Raw genomic sequence first — 17,112 nt, 5'->3', positions numbered from 1 at the left:
ATTTGTTGCTTTAACTAAGTTTGTCTTTTTGTCTCGAGGAATTTATTCCTTGGGACTATCTCATTTTCTGCAAAGTTTTGACCGAGTTTTGCGGATAAGCCGTTGTTTTGAAGTTGTTTGCCAAAATGCCTACGATTACAGAGCATACAGAGCCATGTGGAATATGTGGTGAAGAAGGGCACGATCTTTATGAGTGTACGTCAAGTATAGAGCGCGCCCTTGCATATAAGAAGTTCAAGCAGGGAGTTCCTTTCTCCGGCTATATGACGAGATAAAAAGCGTTTCTACCCCTTCTACACCCGTACCACAACCGGTCTCTCCTTCTTCAAGAGAAGCAATTGCCGAGTTGAAATCCATCATGTTGAGTAGGTCACAGCAATCTGATGCTGTTATATCGGAGTTGAAAGAACAAGTCGCGCAGTTAACACTCGCGGCAGACCAAACCAAGACTCCTCCAATTTGCGAACCCGTCAGTGCCATGAATTCTCAAAATGACCTTATTCATGGAGAGGATGAGGTTTTGGCAGCTGATGATGACTCAGATGATGATCTAGACGAGTTCTTGCAGAAATACTTTGCGTGTGTGCAGTGACCACTCGATCGAGCAACTCATCTACTCGATCGAGCGGTTCTAATCATCCAGTCACTCGTTCGAGTGACAATGGCGGTCGATCGAGAAGTACAGAACTCCAGGTTGGTCGATCGAGTAACTATGCTGAGGAAAACGTTCGATCGAGTGTCAAGACTGGTCGATCGAATGAAATTGAAGAAGAAGCGGTCGATCGACCGGAAAAGTGTTCGACCAGTCTTTGTAAGTGGCGGGAATCCTAATTTATTATCTAATACCGCCACCGTGTCATCTTCCCTGCTTTGTGGAGACGTCACGAATTGATAAGGGTAAAGGAAAGGTTGCGGAACCACTCATCGCTACCAGGGTACCCTTCCCAAGTCGTCGAAGGGACGCAAGGATCGAGCAACAAGATGGTAAGTTCGTGGACATCGTGAAGAACCTCCAGGTAACTGTTCCTTTCTCCGAACTTGTTACTCAAGTACCCACTTACGCTAAGTTTATGAAGGATATTGTGACGCGTAAGAGAAATTTGAGCGAATTTGAGACGATTTCATTTATGGAAGAGTCTAGTAACTTGCTGTTAAATAAGGCCTCTCCAAAAATGAAAGACCCGGGCAGCTTTTCTATTACCTTTGTCATAGGTAATATGGTCATTGATAAGGCCCTCTGTGATCTAGGTGCCAGTGTCAGTGTCATGCCCCTTCCTGTCTGCAAGAAATTAAAGATGAGTCATTTCAAAGTGACTAACATTACCCTACAGATGGCTGATAGATCTGTTAGGAGACCTTTAGGTGTCTTGGAGGATGTGCCTGTGAAAATAGGCAAGCTATACATCCCAAGAGATTTCATTGTTTTGGATATAGCCGAGGACACCGGACCCAAATTATTTTAGGAAGACGTTCCTTTGTACAACAGGGCCGTTATTGATGTTAGACAAGGGCGTCGACTCTTGCGTAGGGGATGACGCTATCACATTTAGTTTGCCCAAGATTTTTAGCGCACCCAATGATAGAGGACACTTTCTATTCTGGTCGATATCATTGATGAGTCTATTTATGACTTCCGGTCGGGTTCTTTTATGAAGGACCCACTGGAAGCTCTCATGCTTTTTGATGAGTGTGCGAGATAGCCCGAGAGGACGATGACGCCGCATTGGATTTGCTTGTTGATGAATTAGATGAGCATGAGGGAGAGCAGGTGGAACAAATGATCAGCACTCTTTGCTCCATTGAGGTAAAGGTACCGGAACGTAAGCCTCTCCCATCTCATCTTAAATATGCCTTTCTAGACGATACAGAGCAAGATATCCGGTCATCGTTAGTGCAAGCTTAGTGATGATCGGTGACTTCTTTGTTAGTGTACTTAAGAAAAACAGAAAGCAATGGGCTATTCACTGGATGATATCACGGGGATTAGTCCCGATATTTGTATGCACAGGATAGAGCTGGAGGAGGATCACAAACCTTGCAGACGGGGTCGGTCGTCGTTTGAACCGAGAAGATGCGGGGATGTTGTGATGGCCGAGGTAATGAAGCTCTTTGGATGCGGTATTATCTATTCGGTAGGTAATTCTAGATGGGTAAGCCCAATACAGGTAGTCCCGAAAAAGGAGGGACAAGCGTAGTTAAGAATGATAAAAATGAATTAATACCTACCCGAGTAGTGACTGGTTGGCGGATGTGCATAGATTACGAGACAGTGAATGCCGCCACCAAGAAAGATCACTTTCCCCTTCCTTTTATTGATCAAATGGTAGAAAGGTTAGCTTCTCATAAATTTTTCTCGCTATTTAGATGGGTATTCGGGGTTCTTTCGGATCCCCATCCACCTGCACGATCGTGCCAAGACTACATTTACTTGTCCTAAGGGCGTTTTGCGTATCGTGAGAATGCCTTTTGGTTTGTGCAATGCCCCTGCCACCTTCCAAAGGTGTATGATGGGGATATTTTCAGAGTATATTGAGTCTATCATGGAAGTTTTTATGGATGACTTCAGTGTATACGGAAGTGATTTTTCTAACTGTCTGTCTAACCTTGAGAAAGTGTTGCAGCCATTTGCATTGAGGTTAACCTTGTCTTGAATTGGGAGAAGTGCCACTTTATGGTCAACGAGGGAGTTGTCTTAGGGCACTTAGTTTCGGATAGGGGAATAGAAGTTGATAAAGCAAAGGTGGAAGTGATTCAGCAATTACCACCTCCGTAAATGTTAAGGGGTGAGGAGCTTCCTTGGTCACGCTGGCTTTATTATCACGGTTTATCAAGGATTTCTCCAAAATTGCTAAACCACTTACACAGCTGTTGCTTAAAGATGCCCCTTTTGTGTTTACTGACGCTTGTCTTTCTGCTTTTAACAGGTTAAAGCAGGCCTTAGTATCCGCACCGATCATACAACCTCCCAACTGGGACCTGCCGTTTGAAATCATGTGTGATGCGAGTGACTATGCACTAGGAGCGGTGCTAGGCCAGAGGAAAGACAAAGCCTTGAATGCTATTTATTATGCGAGCCGAACTCTGGATGAGGCTCAAGTGAAGTACACTACCATCGAGAAGGAGCCGTTAGTTGTAGTTTATGCCTTAGAAGTTTCGTACTTATTTAGTTGGGTCGAAGTCACTGTTTTTCCGACCACGCACTTTGAGGCACCTCCTTGCTAAGAAGGAGGCTAAACCGCTGACTCGAGATGGATACTCCTTCTTCGGGAGTTTGACTGCAGATTAAGGATAAGAAAGGAGCCGAGAACGTTGTAGCTGATCACTTGTCGCGATCGACGCGACAAGAAGGGGAAGATTCTCTACCCATTGATGATTCTTTCCCCGACGATTCTTTAATTCTTTGTTATATCGTCTATTGTTGACCAGGAACCTTGGTATGCGGATATAGCTAACTTCGTTGTCGGTGGCAAGTTGCACTTTGACCTTTCTCATCACAAAAAGAAGCGTTATCGTATAACGCTAAGCGATACTTCGGGATGACCCTTACTTATTTAAGGAATGTGCGAGACGGTCTCTACAGACGGTGTATTCCGCAGTGGGAGACCAAAATAGTCTTGGAAGGCTGTCACTCCTCTTCATATGGTGGTCACCACGGTCCATCGCGCACCGTGGCTAAGGTACTTCGATCTGGTTTTTCTTGGCCTTCTTTGTTTTGCGACGCCAAGTCCTTTGTTTCACTTGTGATGCTTGCCAACGATCGGGAACATCTCGAAGAGACATGAGATGCCACAAAACGGCATCCTAGAGGTTGAGGTTTTCGATGTCCGGGGCATTGATTTCCAAGGACCGTTCCCATCCAAATAAAAGGTAATGGGTATATTTTAGTAGTTGTAGACTATGTGTCAAAATGGGTTGAGGCAATTGCTTCACCTCATTGTGATGGTAAGACCGTGATAAAGATGTTCAAAAAGATCATATTCCCCCGTTTTGGTGTCCCTAGGGTCGTCATTAGTGATGGGGGGATGCATTTTAAAGAAAAGAAACTCACTTCCATACTGTCTAGAGTTGGTGTCCAACACCGGCGTGGTTTGGGGTATCATCCCCAAACTAGTGGTCAGGTAGAGGTCTCTAATCGTGAGCTGAAAGAGATCTTGTCTAAGGTAGTTTCTAAATCACGGAAAGACTGGAGTCTCAAGCTAGATGACACGTTATGGGCTTATAGAACTGCCTTTAAGACACCGATTGGTGCATCACCCTATAGGTTAGTTTATGGGAAATCGTGTCACTTACCTGTTGAACTGGAATGCAAGGCCTGGTGGGCAATTCGTGAGCTTAATTATGATCCTAAACTGTGTGGTCAGAATCGTCTTTTGCAGCTAGATGAATTGGAAGAGTTTAGGCTTAATGCCTATGACAGCTCGCGCATTTACAAGGAAAAGACGAAGAGATGGCATGACAAGAGAATCTTACCTCGGGAGTTTCATGTGGGGGGCAGAAGGTGTTGCTGTTCAATGCCCGTTTGAGACTATTTCCTGGCAAGCTGAAGTCCAGGTGGAGTGGTCCATACACGGTGACAGGTGTCACCAAATTTGGATCCGTGGAGCTTGAAGATTCCGAGGGGCATAGATTCAAGGTGAATGGCCAGTATGTGAAGCATTACCATGAGGCGAGTAAAGCGGACAACCGCGTTGAAGTGTTGCTCTTCGACGAGCTCGACGCGCCAGTTACTTGATACCAGAAAGGTCGTGCGGGACCTCTTAAACCAGCGCTCTCCGGGAGGCAGCCCGGACAGTTTTGTTTGTACTTTTGTTGAACTATTTGTTTTTCTTTAGCTTTACGTTAAACTTTAAACGCTGCTTTATGAACAAATTTTTGTGCTTTCCTTGCTTTTATGCGTCTTTTGCAGGTTAAAGTACTCGATCGAGTGCTTTTGTGTTCGATCGAGCACTTTCTGACGCGGCTGCTTCTCGATCGAGGGATGATGTCCTCGATCGACCAGATCCCTACCCGTGCTCACTCGATCGAGTGGTTTGTCACTCGATCGAGCCCTTCCCGTACACTGGTTCACTCGATCGAGCTGTTCCAGGCGCTCGATCGAAGGGATATGACTTCCAGCCGCTACATTACATATACAAAGCCACTGTTTGACTTCCTTTGACCTCCCATGTTCATGGTCGGTTTGGGGAGGCCCCGCTATATGACGTTTTGTAAGTCTTCCGACTCCACTTCTCCTTTTCTTTTCAGTTTGCATTTCTTTCCCTATTTTTGGTACAATGAGGGCATTGTACGGTTTGGTTTGGGGAGGTATGTATCCACATCTGTGCCTGCATGTTTCTTGCATTTTTGCTTGCACGTTTATTTATTTCCGCATGCATTGTTGTTTTAATTACTTCATATAAAAATCATAAAATTCAAAAAATTTTCAAAATTTTCATGTTTAAATTGAGTCGGAACGTTTGAACATTGACGCTACTTTGAATCCTTACTTGAGCCTAGCATATTCTTGACATTTAGCTGGCATGTTTATGTGCATAATCTACGAGTTTTTGTTTCTCTCTTATCTGAACGAATAGACTTGATTCTTTATGTCGGCAAGCTACAATACATTCTGAGGTTAGAGCTTATCAAACTGGTGACATTCATGACCGGTTTCATTTAGGATGTGAGTAGTACTCTCTTTAAGACATGTAACATCAATTTGCATAAGCATGAGTCTAGTCTTCTTAATACTTGTATGCATTCGGTCTGTGGATGGTGACACGTGTTAGGTGAGGCAGTTCCCCTTATTTTATTTTATTCTACCCATGAGCCTCACATAGCCAAATTGCCTTTTTGTCCTATCAACTACTTTCTATAATATTTCCTACCCTAGCTGAGCTAGTAACGAGTAGTTCTTGGAATGTGTTATTGCAATATGGTTATTTCATCTGATTTCAGAAGATGGTGGAAGAATTGAAGGAAAGAAAAAAATGTGTTGAATTGTGAAAAAAAATGGAACGAAAAAAAAAAAAAAAAAAAGGGGTGCGAAAAAAAAAAAGAAAAAGAAAGACAGAAAAATTCAGAAAGAAAAAAAAAGAATGAGAATTGCGCAACGTTTCACACTCCCATGCCTTATTTATATCTTATGGGGAGTTGACGACTTTTGGTGTTTTATGAGTTTAGTGCATAAATTTTGCACCGTTTCATCTAGCTGTTATGAGTATGAAGTTGGGATGCAGTTTATATTTGGATCCGTTGTTGCTAGCCTAGCTATTAACCCCACATGTCCAAATTCGTTTTAGCCCCTTCTTACCCATTATCTCACTAACCCAAATGTAAGTCCTCGGCACGTGTCTTGGTCATTAGTGTGGTTGGAATGCATATGTACGGTTGTAGAGACTTTATTCATGTTAACTGCATGCATGTTCTTATAGGTCGAGTTAGGTGAGTGTCTGATTCTTCCCTATCTTTCACATATATACTCACCTTGTACTTGATTTTGAGTGATGAGCGACCCGTGAGAGTCCGACATCTTTGAGTCTTGCAAGGTCGACGGTTCAGTAAGCTTGAAACATTAATTTAACTCGTTTGCACTTTTCGGTTTCCACTTTGTCATTTTGTTGCATTAAATTGGTTCCGGTAGATGATTTGTAGCTGATGTGTTGGTCCCGTTCTTTTGTTCACCCTTAGTTGCATTCATATTTGCTTGGGGACAAGCAAAGGTTTGGTTTGGGGAGATTTGATGCGTGTCTTTTATATAAGGTTTTCACCTCATTTTTACACGCATTCTTGTGCTTTTTATGTAGCATCTGGCTACAAATACCCCGAATATTCTACTTTGGTCCGTTTATTGTAATTTGCAGGAATTGACCGAGGAGGAGCTAAATCGAGCCTTAATTGTCCTAATTGTATGCATTTATGGGAAATGAGGAGCCGGAGCTTAGGAATCTTACACTTGGAGGACGTATGAGCTGAGCTAAGGAAGGAATTCAAGTCCTGATGCGCTTATATAGCTCGATCGAATGCTTTGGTGTTCGATCGAATGCTTTATCCACTCAAGACTGGTCGATCGACCAGCTTAAGGAGTCGATCGAGGAGGTCCAGCGAGCAGTGCTCGATCGAGGGGTTGCTCTAGCTCGATCGAGTGACTTGGAGTTCGATCGAGTAATCTCTCTGCTCGATCGAGAGGATTTCGTGTGTTTTTGGTTTATTTCCGCCTAATCTTTTATGGGCTTTTGTAATCAGTCCATATATTAGGTTTAAGACAATTTTTCAGTATAAGACTGGGGAGAACACTACGTTACTCCCATCTCCTTTACTACGTACATTTTGATCTGTTACTTTTGTCACTGTTCTTGGGAATTCTATTCTTGCTACTCGAATTCGGTATTATCAATTTAATTTACTTCTTTATCGTATTTATTGTTTTTAATTCCTTCTCTCTCTTTACTTTGTAACCGTTCAATCAATTAGATTATTCATCATGTTTAGTTTTAATCGTTTGGTTATTGTTATTGTTAATCTGACAATTATGAGTAGCTAATTTCCTATGCTGAGACTATAGGGGACCCATGATTTGAAGGGAGAGTAATCGAATTACTAGATCAATGCCGGTACTGTCTTTGTTGTTTAAATGCTACAAATAACTGTAATTGCCTAATTGAGTCGACGCAATTAGACCCTTATTCATGGTGGACCTTGACCTGGACCGAAAGGTTGGAAGAGGGAGACTAGTAGCGAACAATAGAGTATTGCAGCGAGGGCGAAAGTTAAACTGTTTACACTTTAGGGTGAATTAAGGACCGAAAGGTGACGTTCGCTACCCTTTAGACCGTACTGCGTTGACCTGGGACCTAGATCACTCAACCAGATGATTATGGCGAACCGCTTGTCTCAGCTACTCTCTTTTATCTGTTAACTCCTCCTTTTATTTCTCTTTCCCTTACTCTGTTAGGTTAGAAATCACGATTTATAACCCCCCAAAATTGGTTACTTAGACGAGCCTAGTTTTAGCAGTCAATTTCCTACCTCTCTGTGGATTCGACCCGACTTCCCTAGCTATATTAGTTAGTTGGCCAGTTGGTTATTTTTGACAGGTACGCGACAGACGTGTCAAAAAGAAAGAAAAAATTTCGAAAATTCCGAAAAAGAAGAAAAAAAAAAGAAAAAAAAGAGAAAAGAAGTTGCTTCATCAGTTTTTTTAGGAGGTCATAAGTGGTAATTCCTGGAGTCTAATGCATTTTTGGAGAGCTTTTTCATTCTCTCATACGTTGTCAAAGTTGAGATGATTTCTCCAGTTGGATGGTTGTTTTATATATTATTAGATTTGGCTATTGGTTTAGCGCTGCGACTATCGTATGAGCCTCACATTCCCATACGTGCTTTTGCACAAGACACTTCTATACCCATGCCACTTTACCACCATTCTGTCCTTGATACATGTACTCGGTCTATTTTGTGAATGCGCACTAGTTGGAGAATCTTTTAGCACATTAGATTGCATGCATATTTCATAAGTTGAGTGAGTGTCTTTATTCTTTCTATCTTACAAATATCTCACCCCTTATGAGTGCATGAGTGAAACCGCGAGAATCCAACAAAATTGTCTTGCAAGGTTGAAAAGCATTTGGCTGAGTCTCGGTATCATGTCACATCTTGAGTAAGAGTTGCGTTAGTCTATTACCCGTGCCTTTAAATTTGTTTTAGTGGCACAATTTTTGGTCATTACTTTGTTATAGATATGGATAGCTGGGATTTGTATGTGCCTAGACATTTGCTCTGAGTTATTCATTCACCATATGTTTGCTGTCCTTTGTTTGATCTGATTGCTTTGTTTGAGGACAAGCAAAGGGTTTGTTCTGGGGAGTTTGATGTATCACTTTTATATATACTTTTATAGCTCCTTTCATACCATTTTATATACCGTTTTCGTGCCTTTGTATCATTTATATGCCTTATTTCAATGAATTGACGATACTGCCGCTATTTTGTGTTTCAATGCAAAAATGACGCATTATGAAGATAATCAAGGTAAGATGAGCGTAGCGGAGATGGCATAGTAGAATACACGAAGCATGGCATGAGGAACGAGGAAGCATGAAGGCTAGAAGTGAAGGAAACGAAGAAAAAGTCTGCGAAGCTGGTTCCTCGATCGAGTCAGGGAGGGCTCGATCGAGCAGCCATCCTCGATCGAGTCACCTCAGGCTCGATCGAGGAACCTCTCTGGCAGATTATTTTCCGGGTTTTCCTAAAATAGATATTTTGTACTATATATTGAAACTCGTCGATTATTATTAGGTTATGCTTTATTTTACATTGAGACGGCTGTATACTCTTGCTAGCTTTAATCTTTCCCTACTACGGTACTAATCTTTCCTTAGTAATTAATCATTCAAGTTTATGTTCTTCAATTGTTTTTTTTTGCTGCAAATTCTTAATCATGTCTTTAATTAATAGTATTATTGTTATTGCTTTAGTTATGAGTAGCTAATTTCCTCATCTAGGATGAAGGGGATCTAGGTTAATTAGAAAGGGGAAATTAATTAATTGCTAGTGAAATTGCATAAGTTGTCGTTTGATTATTGTTCTTCTTCTAGTTAATTAACTTAGGCCTGAGTTGTTAATTAGTGTAGCGAATTAACCGACCGGGTTAGAATTAATATAGGCTGCGATAATCAAATAGACTGTATCTAATTATAGCGACCGCATGTTAGAATCGATCTAAAGGGCATAATAGAGTCGACCGATCTTATGACCTTAGACAGCTTGGTAGATCTAGAAATTGATTATTAGACCCCATATAATTGACCTAGTGAACCGGATATCCTAGACTTTTAATATCATTGTTTAAATCTCTTTTTATTGCTCTCATTTAGTTGGTTAGATAACAAAACAAAACAAACCCCCAGAAAACGGTTACCTTGGACAATTTAAATATTTACCGACTTAACTTTTACCGTCTCCCTGTGGATTCGATACCTGTCTTACTGCTAGCTATTCTTGTTAGTCTTGAGATAGTTTTACTTTGATTTGGTGATACGACTTTAGCTTTATCACCCTTCTTAAAGGATGGAACTTATAGCGTCAAGAGTGGGTATGGTGTTATCTTCAACAGTTTTTATGAACGGAAGGGTTCTCGACGGGATAAGAGTCGTTTATGTAAGGAGAGGGAGAACTTCTGTAAAAGACGTCTTTGGAATCTTCCTGGACCACGTTCTTGGAAGATCCTAGTATGGAAAATTATTACTGACTCCTTACCGGTGGGATATGAATTTGAGCGTAGGAAACTAGATTGGGACTCTTCCTGTCAACTGTGTAAAGGGATGCAACCATGTATTGAGATTCTGGAGCATCTTTTCCGCGATTGTGAGGTATCCTCAAGAATATGGGCTGGATCACCACTTGGCATTAACTCCGCTCAGGGAGCTAACATCAAAATCGAGGTCTGGATCATTAATTGGATTCATTATTTGATTACCATTGAGGATAGTAATAATCGTATCATACAGTTCTTGGTGACTATTGTTGGTATTTGGAATATGAGGAATAGCCGCATCTTCAGAAAAGAGGTTTTCAACCCGGTTGTTTTCTTTAAGAAGTACTCTCAAGGGGGTTATGCTCCCTCAAATAAAGATAAACTCTCAAATGAGATCCACCATGAGGATAACGAGCTCGATCGGATGAAAGAAGGAAAACCTTTCTTTATAATCGGAACTCTTTGTACTTGTCAGGTTACGTGTATCTGTGTCGATGCCAGCTGGGAGAAATCCTTCGCAGCAGCCTTTGGATGGGTTGCCTACAACTCTTTGGGAGTGATTTGTTTCGAGGGAGCTATCAAGGGTATGGCAGAATCTCCACTCCAAGCGGAGGCTATGGGCATAAAAGTGGCTTTGGAATGGGCTAACAGACGGGGTATTCTTCATTTGGAAATTTCTTCTGATTGCTTTCAGCTGCTCATTCAATGGACAGGACAAGAAAACAAGCATCACCAAGTCCGAGGAATCCTTGAAGACATTTCTACTCTCGCTTCTTCTTTTCATTGTCTTTGTTTTAGTTATGTGCGCAGAAATCTCAATGGAGGAGCCCATGGCCTTGCTAAACGGGCTCTGAGGTCGCATTAGAAATCTTTCTTTTCGGCTGCCGGGGAAAAAAAAAAAAAAAAAAAAGAGGTAAATAGCGTAACTGTTGCTCTTAAATCAATCGCCATTAATCGACTTTGTTTTGTTTGGTAGTGTAAAATGTGTAAATTGGCTTAGTGTAGCTACGTAGCCAATTCGTTTGATATTGAATTCATTCACGACGTTGACTTTCTTATTAAAACGAACGTGTAAATCAAATGGGCAAAACAATCAATTTAGCATAAAATAATGGGTTATTTCATAGCAATAATCCATCCTATTGGTGGTCTGCAATAATCACTCCATCCTATCAATAATTCCAATTAAATCCAACCTAAACACCATACCTTCTAATAATAACAATGATTTGATATTTTGTGATGTTTATACAGTATCAAATAAACCAAGTTCTTGATTCATCACTTGAAAATATTACACATAAACTTCACATATACCAAATTAGGTTGTCCAAAAACTATCAAATATTCCAACATAAACTTCAAAAAATATCAGCTGGTTCGTTATTAGAAGGTATGGTGCTTAGGTTGGATTTAATTGGGATTATTGATAGGATAGAGTAATTATTGCAGACCACCAATAGGATGGATTATTGTTATGAAATAACCCTTATTAGGCTTAAAATGGTCACGTAACAAGCACACTAGCATTAATCATTTCGTTGGCTTCTGTCAATTTCGTCATATTTTTTACTTAGCTATGTCATAGCTGATTAGTATACCCAACATAAGATAATTTAACATGTAAATCAACTAATCTCACATAATTCTCCGTCTCATATGTTGATGCAACCTATATATTAATATGAACAAAGAGTTAGAAAATTGAAGTAAAGAAATGATGATGAATTGGTACTCTAAATATCTATGATCAAAGTTGTTCAATGTATGACAATTGATAGGCTTCTAAGAATAAGAAATGCAGCAACTGTGAATTAGAAAGTTGCTTGGTTCCTTACCAAAATTGTAACAGAGAATTAAGCAAGGGAAAATGATAATTTCATTGATGGTTAATTAATTGCATTACATTAAGTAACTATTTATAGGCTCTAATAGCTTGGGAATTAAGTTAAGTGGACAGCTGTGATTTGGATTATTCATAACAAAATTAGATGCTAACTAGTTTTTGAACCCGTGCACTGCACGGGTGGTAACGAAAAATATTATTAAAAGTACAAATTTATGTATTTTTTGATATAGTGAATAACTAAATTTTAGAAAACTTAACTTTGTTTACCTATACACTTTTGATAAGTTTATAATGCTTCCTTTTATTCGAAGTACTCTTTAAAAAAATTTATCGACTTTTTAATTTATATGTGGTGAAATCTGAAAAGTTAATATAAAATTATTATAAATTTCATAACCTGTTTATTTACACAATATACAATTAATTTTACTCATTGTTATACGCTTTTTTTAATCATGTTATCCCACTTGTTTGTTCTCTAAATTCTATACCTTGTTTCCCATTTTCTTTCCCACCACATTGTCTGGACGTCTGAAAACAACGTTCGCCATCACTTACCGACTACCTCGAGATTCACCTGCAGACCCTCCACCATAGCGGTGACCGCACCCAACGTGCACCTCGGACCACGACTTCCATCTCAACCCCTGTCTCAATAGCCCCCACACAACTAACCATTCTCCAACAATTTATATCCTACGTCTTCCAACTATCCTACCTCACCCTGCCTCCATCATCTCCTACGTATCGTACCCCCAACCTCACCATCATCCCAGGCCCACCCCATACATGACCCATAACTCTTCTCATAATCTTATGAGACTCCTCACCCATTGCGACCCCTCCCCTATCACGATCTCTCACCATCAACACCGCTCAATCATTCGCCTTTCAAGTAGCCAAATACTATGTTTTTTTTTTGTTTATTGTCATGTTAAAACTCGCCTTTCAATACTGTAAATCATTTTGTCATGCAACACACATTTAATTTGAGATAAATTAAAATAGGAGATTGAACAGTAAAATTAAAATGGATATAACATTTTTTTTGCTAACACCTTATTTACTCATCAGCTAATCTTGCTATAGACGGATATATCCGTCTATAGCTAAAGACGGGTCAAATAGCTTGAAAGTGATGACATTTTTTGCGCCCACCACCCCACTTGTTGCTTGCTTGTCCTATTAGGAATGTGGTATTGTATTTGGCTCGTCTTTAGTTATAGACGGATATGTGCCGTCTATAATGAGATTTTGTGTTTACTCATTACCTTTAAATGTTATAATGTCATGCATTAGTTGTTAGGTAACTTTAAAATCACTCTAATTTATATAAATTGAAAATAATATTAGGTGTCTAAATTATTTTTTTGATAATTCTATATTATCTATTGACATGTTCGATACATATATATATATATATATATATATATATATATATATATATATATATATATATATATATATATATATATATATACACACACACACACATACTATGGAATTACAGTAGAAATTTTAGCTAATTTATATTTCATTATATATTTTTTCTAAGACCCAATATCAGAATAGAGTAAGATTGTTTCAAGGCAATTAAATATTATCTTCCGCTTCTTTCGTTAAATGACGCATTTTAATTTAGAGAGAAAATCAAAATTATGATTAGTAGCAAACTTATTCATTATAGTAATTTATGAAATATGAATATTCGATTTTGACAATGACGCACTCGATCTAAACGTTCCGTAATGTCATTTCATCGACCCACTTCACTCTAAAGTTTCTAAACACGGCACCCCATCATCTCTTCTTCTTAATATTTTTTATAATTACTATGAAGTACGACAATAGTTTGTAACATTACACATTTACCTGCTAGTGTTTCAATTTACTTTGAGTACAATAGCAAAATATATACATTAACATGTTTTACGTCAATTTGGTAGTTAAGGTGAAATAGTACACTACATCCAAGTTAATAAATAACCGTCTTTTTAAGTGAGAATTTACACTTTTTTACTGTAATAATCTAGTTAGTAGTGGCCCTATTCAATAAGGATGGACAAAGAAACAAAATTATGTAAATTGGTTTAAAAGACATGTTGGCCGAATTCGGCCTCGATCCGGTCAATATGAACTTTATTTGTTTAATTGTTTATTAAATAAACTAATACGATCGATTTGCACTTTATACAATTGGAAATTATCTTTAATAACTCAAATATCTTAAAACAATAATTTAAGTCAAACTTACTATGCATATTAAGTTATTGACTACATCAAAATATGTAACGATTAGGAAAATTAGTAAACACTTTCCTATAGATAATGTGACTTTAAAATATACTATTTTTTCGTGAAATTATTACGAAGTAACCCGTCGTAAACTCTAAGCCATATATTGTTAAAACTAAAATGACAATCTTTGCTTATCCATATCTGAAATGATGTCCCTAGCCTCTAACTCCAGAGTCGACATTAAAGTGCGCAATTTCATCCAACCCTTCAAATAAGAACCTTACAATAAGAGGAATTAACTCACACATTGTACAATTTGATGACAATAATACAATTGTTCAATAATACAATACTTCAAAAGCAGTAGACTTGAAATTTTTGATAATTCTATACAAATAACAAAGTCGTATACAATACTATTAGTTTTTGATGTAGCACTTAACGTGAGAACATAAATAATATTCCAATTCATCTTAATATTAGTATGTCTGATATAATGAACATAGGATCTAGAAGAAACAAACTAAATGTAAAAATGTAAAAATCTACTAAAATAATGGAATATAACAACAAAAGATATGAGATGTACTTATAAATAATTATGCAAAATTAACGGTTAATATAACAAAAGAAAAGTTTTAGAACAGATAATACTAAATTATATTGACATAAATTAGAATTAATAAAGTTATTAACTTACCGCTTAAAGTAATACGGTCAAAACCGAAATATAAGTTAAGAACAATCTCGTTTGTCATGGAATTTGTATGGTTACCATGAAAGTTCTTCTTCTTAAAAAAATGATAACTAAATCAAAAAATTTGAGGTAACTAAATCAAAAATCAAAGCACGTATCTTTATATTGCTTTCATAATATTATCGATACAAATATTAAATATATAATTGATACTGCTATTGTGATATCTTGCCGTGATTCTAGTGGAGATTATGGTAAGTTTTTTAAAATTTACAAATTTACTTCATTATACATATCTCCTACCATTTATATTGCATTTTATTGCCGTTATTTATGTAATGCATTTATTGATGGTTTAATTATTAATTAGTAATATTAGCTTATTAAACTACATCAAAATAAATATGACGATGACACGTGGCAAAAGCCATCTGTCGATGACATGTGGCAGATGGTTTCTGCTTTAATATAATATATGATTTGGTGCTGTACTTCCTCCATGTGCTGCAACGGCCATAATCCCCTTAGCTGGCATTGTAGAATCCTTAATAATTATCTTATGGCGACTCATCATTCTTCCCATGTCATTAGTGAATTGTCTTCCCTCAAATTTTGAAAGATGATTATGCGCGCCAATTCCTTGACCAGTTTCTCCATGGGTTATTTTGAGTGTGATCATGGATAGAATTGCATCATTACCTTCCCCTTCAAAATATCCTTGACCCCAAGGATCAAAACCAGGATGTTTATGCTGTAAATCATAAAGAAACTCCCAGGTTGCATCCTCAATTTCGGAGTCTTGCCATTTAACTAACACCTTTATAGCAGTAATTCTACCTCTCTTGACTGTTTTTCGAGAAAGTATCAGCTCAGGTATCTTCTGTGCATTCTGGTCATGAGGGTAGCTGGGTGTGGGAGGTGGGGTACCATAACATCTCTTTACCATTGAGACATGAAAGGTGTAGTGGATTTTAGCAGATGGTGGCATCTCTAGCTTGTAGGCAACTGGTCCAACTTTGCTCAAGATTTTATAGGGGCCATAGTATCTCTTTGCCATATTCTGGTTGCCTCTTTGAGCAATGGAGATTTGCCTGTAAGGTTGTAATTTTAGATAGACGAAGTCACATGGCATAAACTATCTGTCACTCCTCTTCTTATCTGCTTGTTGCCTCATTCGATTTTGTGCCCTAGCCAAGTTGAGCTTGATGGCTTGTAAGGCCTCTTCTTTGTCCAGGAGACATCTATCCACTGCATCCACCTTACTCTCTTTTGCTAGGTATGGCAAGTGTATTGGAGGTGGCTGCTCATACATGACTTCATAAGGTGAAGCTTTGAGGGATGTGTGATATGAAGTATTATACCAGTATTCTGCTGATGGAAGCCATTTACACCAATCTGTAGGGCTCTCATTGCAAAAGCATCTCAGGTATGTCTCTAAGTACCTATTGAGAACTTCTGTTTGCCCATCTGATTGTGGGTGGTAGGCAGAAGACATACAGAGATCTACCCCTTCCACAGCAAAGCGCTCCTTCCAGAAATTACTCATGAAGATTGTATCCCTATCTGAGACAATACTTTGTGGCATACCATGGAGTTTATAAATGAAATCAAAATAAGCTTGAGCAACATTTGTAGTGGAGTAAGGGTGTTTCAGAGGGACAAAGTGAGCTGCTTTTGATAACCTGTCAACCACCACAAGTACATAATCCTTTCCCATAGACTTAGGGAGCCCATCTATGAAATCCATGCTAATTTCTGTCCATAGAGTGGAAGGAATAGGCAATGGTTGTAGCTTCCCTGGGTAAGTTGCTGCATCATACTTACACTGTTGGCAGGTAAGGCATTTATGAACGTAGTCTTATACATCCCTTTTCATTTTCTTCCAATAAAATCTTTGTTTGATCCTTTGGTAAGTGGCCTCTATACCTGAGTGCCCTGCTTGAAGAGTATCATGCATCAGGGAGATGATCTTATGCTGTAAATTTTCATGATTACCAACCACCAACTTGCCCTTTATTTTCAGCTGTTCACCATGCCATGAGAAAAACTTATGGGATTTAGGGTCATTTTGCAAGTCTTGAATTAAAGAGGCAA

General features: G+C 38.7%; 1 protein-coding gene across 1 annotated transcript; it reads left to right on the top strand.

Moving 5' to 3' along the window:
* Positions 1 to 8,984: 8,984 nt before the first annotated feature.
* On the top strand, positions 8,985 to 11,099 carry LOC141632633 (uncharacterized). Its single transcript, XM_074445163.1, has 2 exons — positions 8,985 to 9,009; positions 10,027 to 11,099. The coding sequence occupies exons 1-2, from the start codon at positions 8,985 to 8,987 to the stop codon at positions 11,097 to 11,099; spliced, it is 1,098 nt and encodes a 365-aa protein (XP_074301264.1).
* Positions 11,100 to 17,112: the final 6,013 nt, after the last annotated feature.

Source organism: Silene latifolia, chromosome Y (genome assembly GCF_048544455.1).
Source record: "Silene latifolia isolate original U9 population chromosome Y, ASM4854445v1, whole genome shotgun sequence".
In the NCBI taxonomy this organism is placed as follows: domain Eukaryota; kingdom Viridiplantae; phylum Streptophyta; class Magnoliopsida; order Caryophyllales; family Caryophyllaceae; genus Silene; species Silene latifolia.
This window is presented reverse-complemented; position numbering and strand designations above follow the sequence as displayed.

Coding starts and splice junctions, on each gene's coding strand:
- LOC141632633 (XM_074445163.1), top strand. CDS start 8,985: ATGACGCATTATGAAGATAATCAAG. Junction 9,010..10,026: donor GCATTATGAAGATAATCAAG/GTAAGATGAGCG, acceptor ATACGACTTTAG/CTTTATCACCCTTCTTAAAG.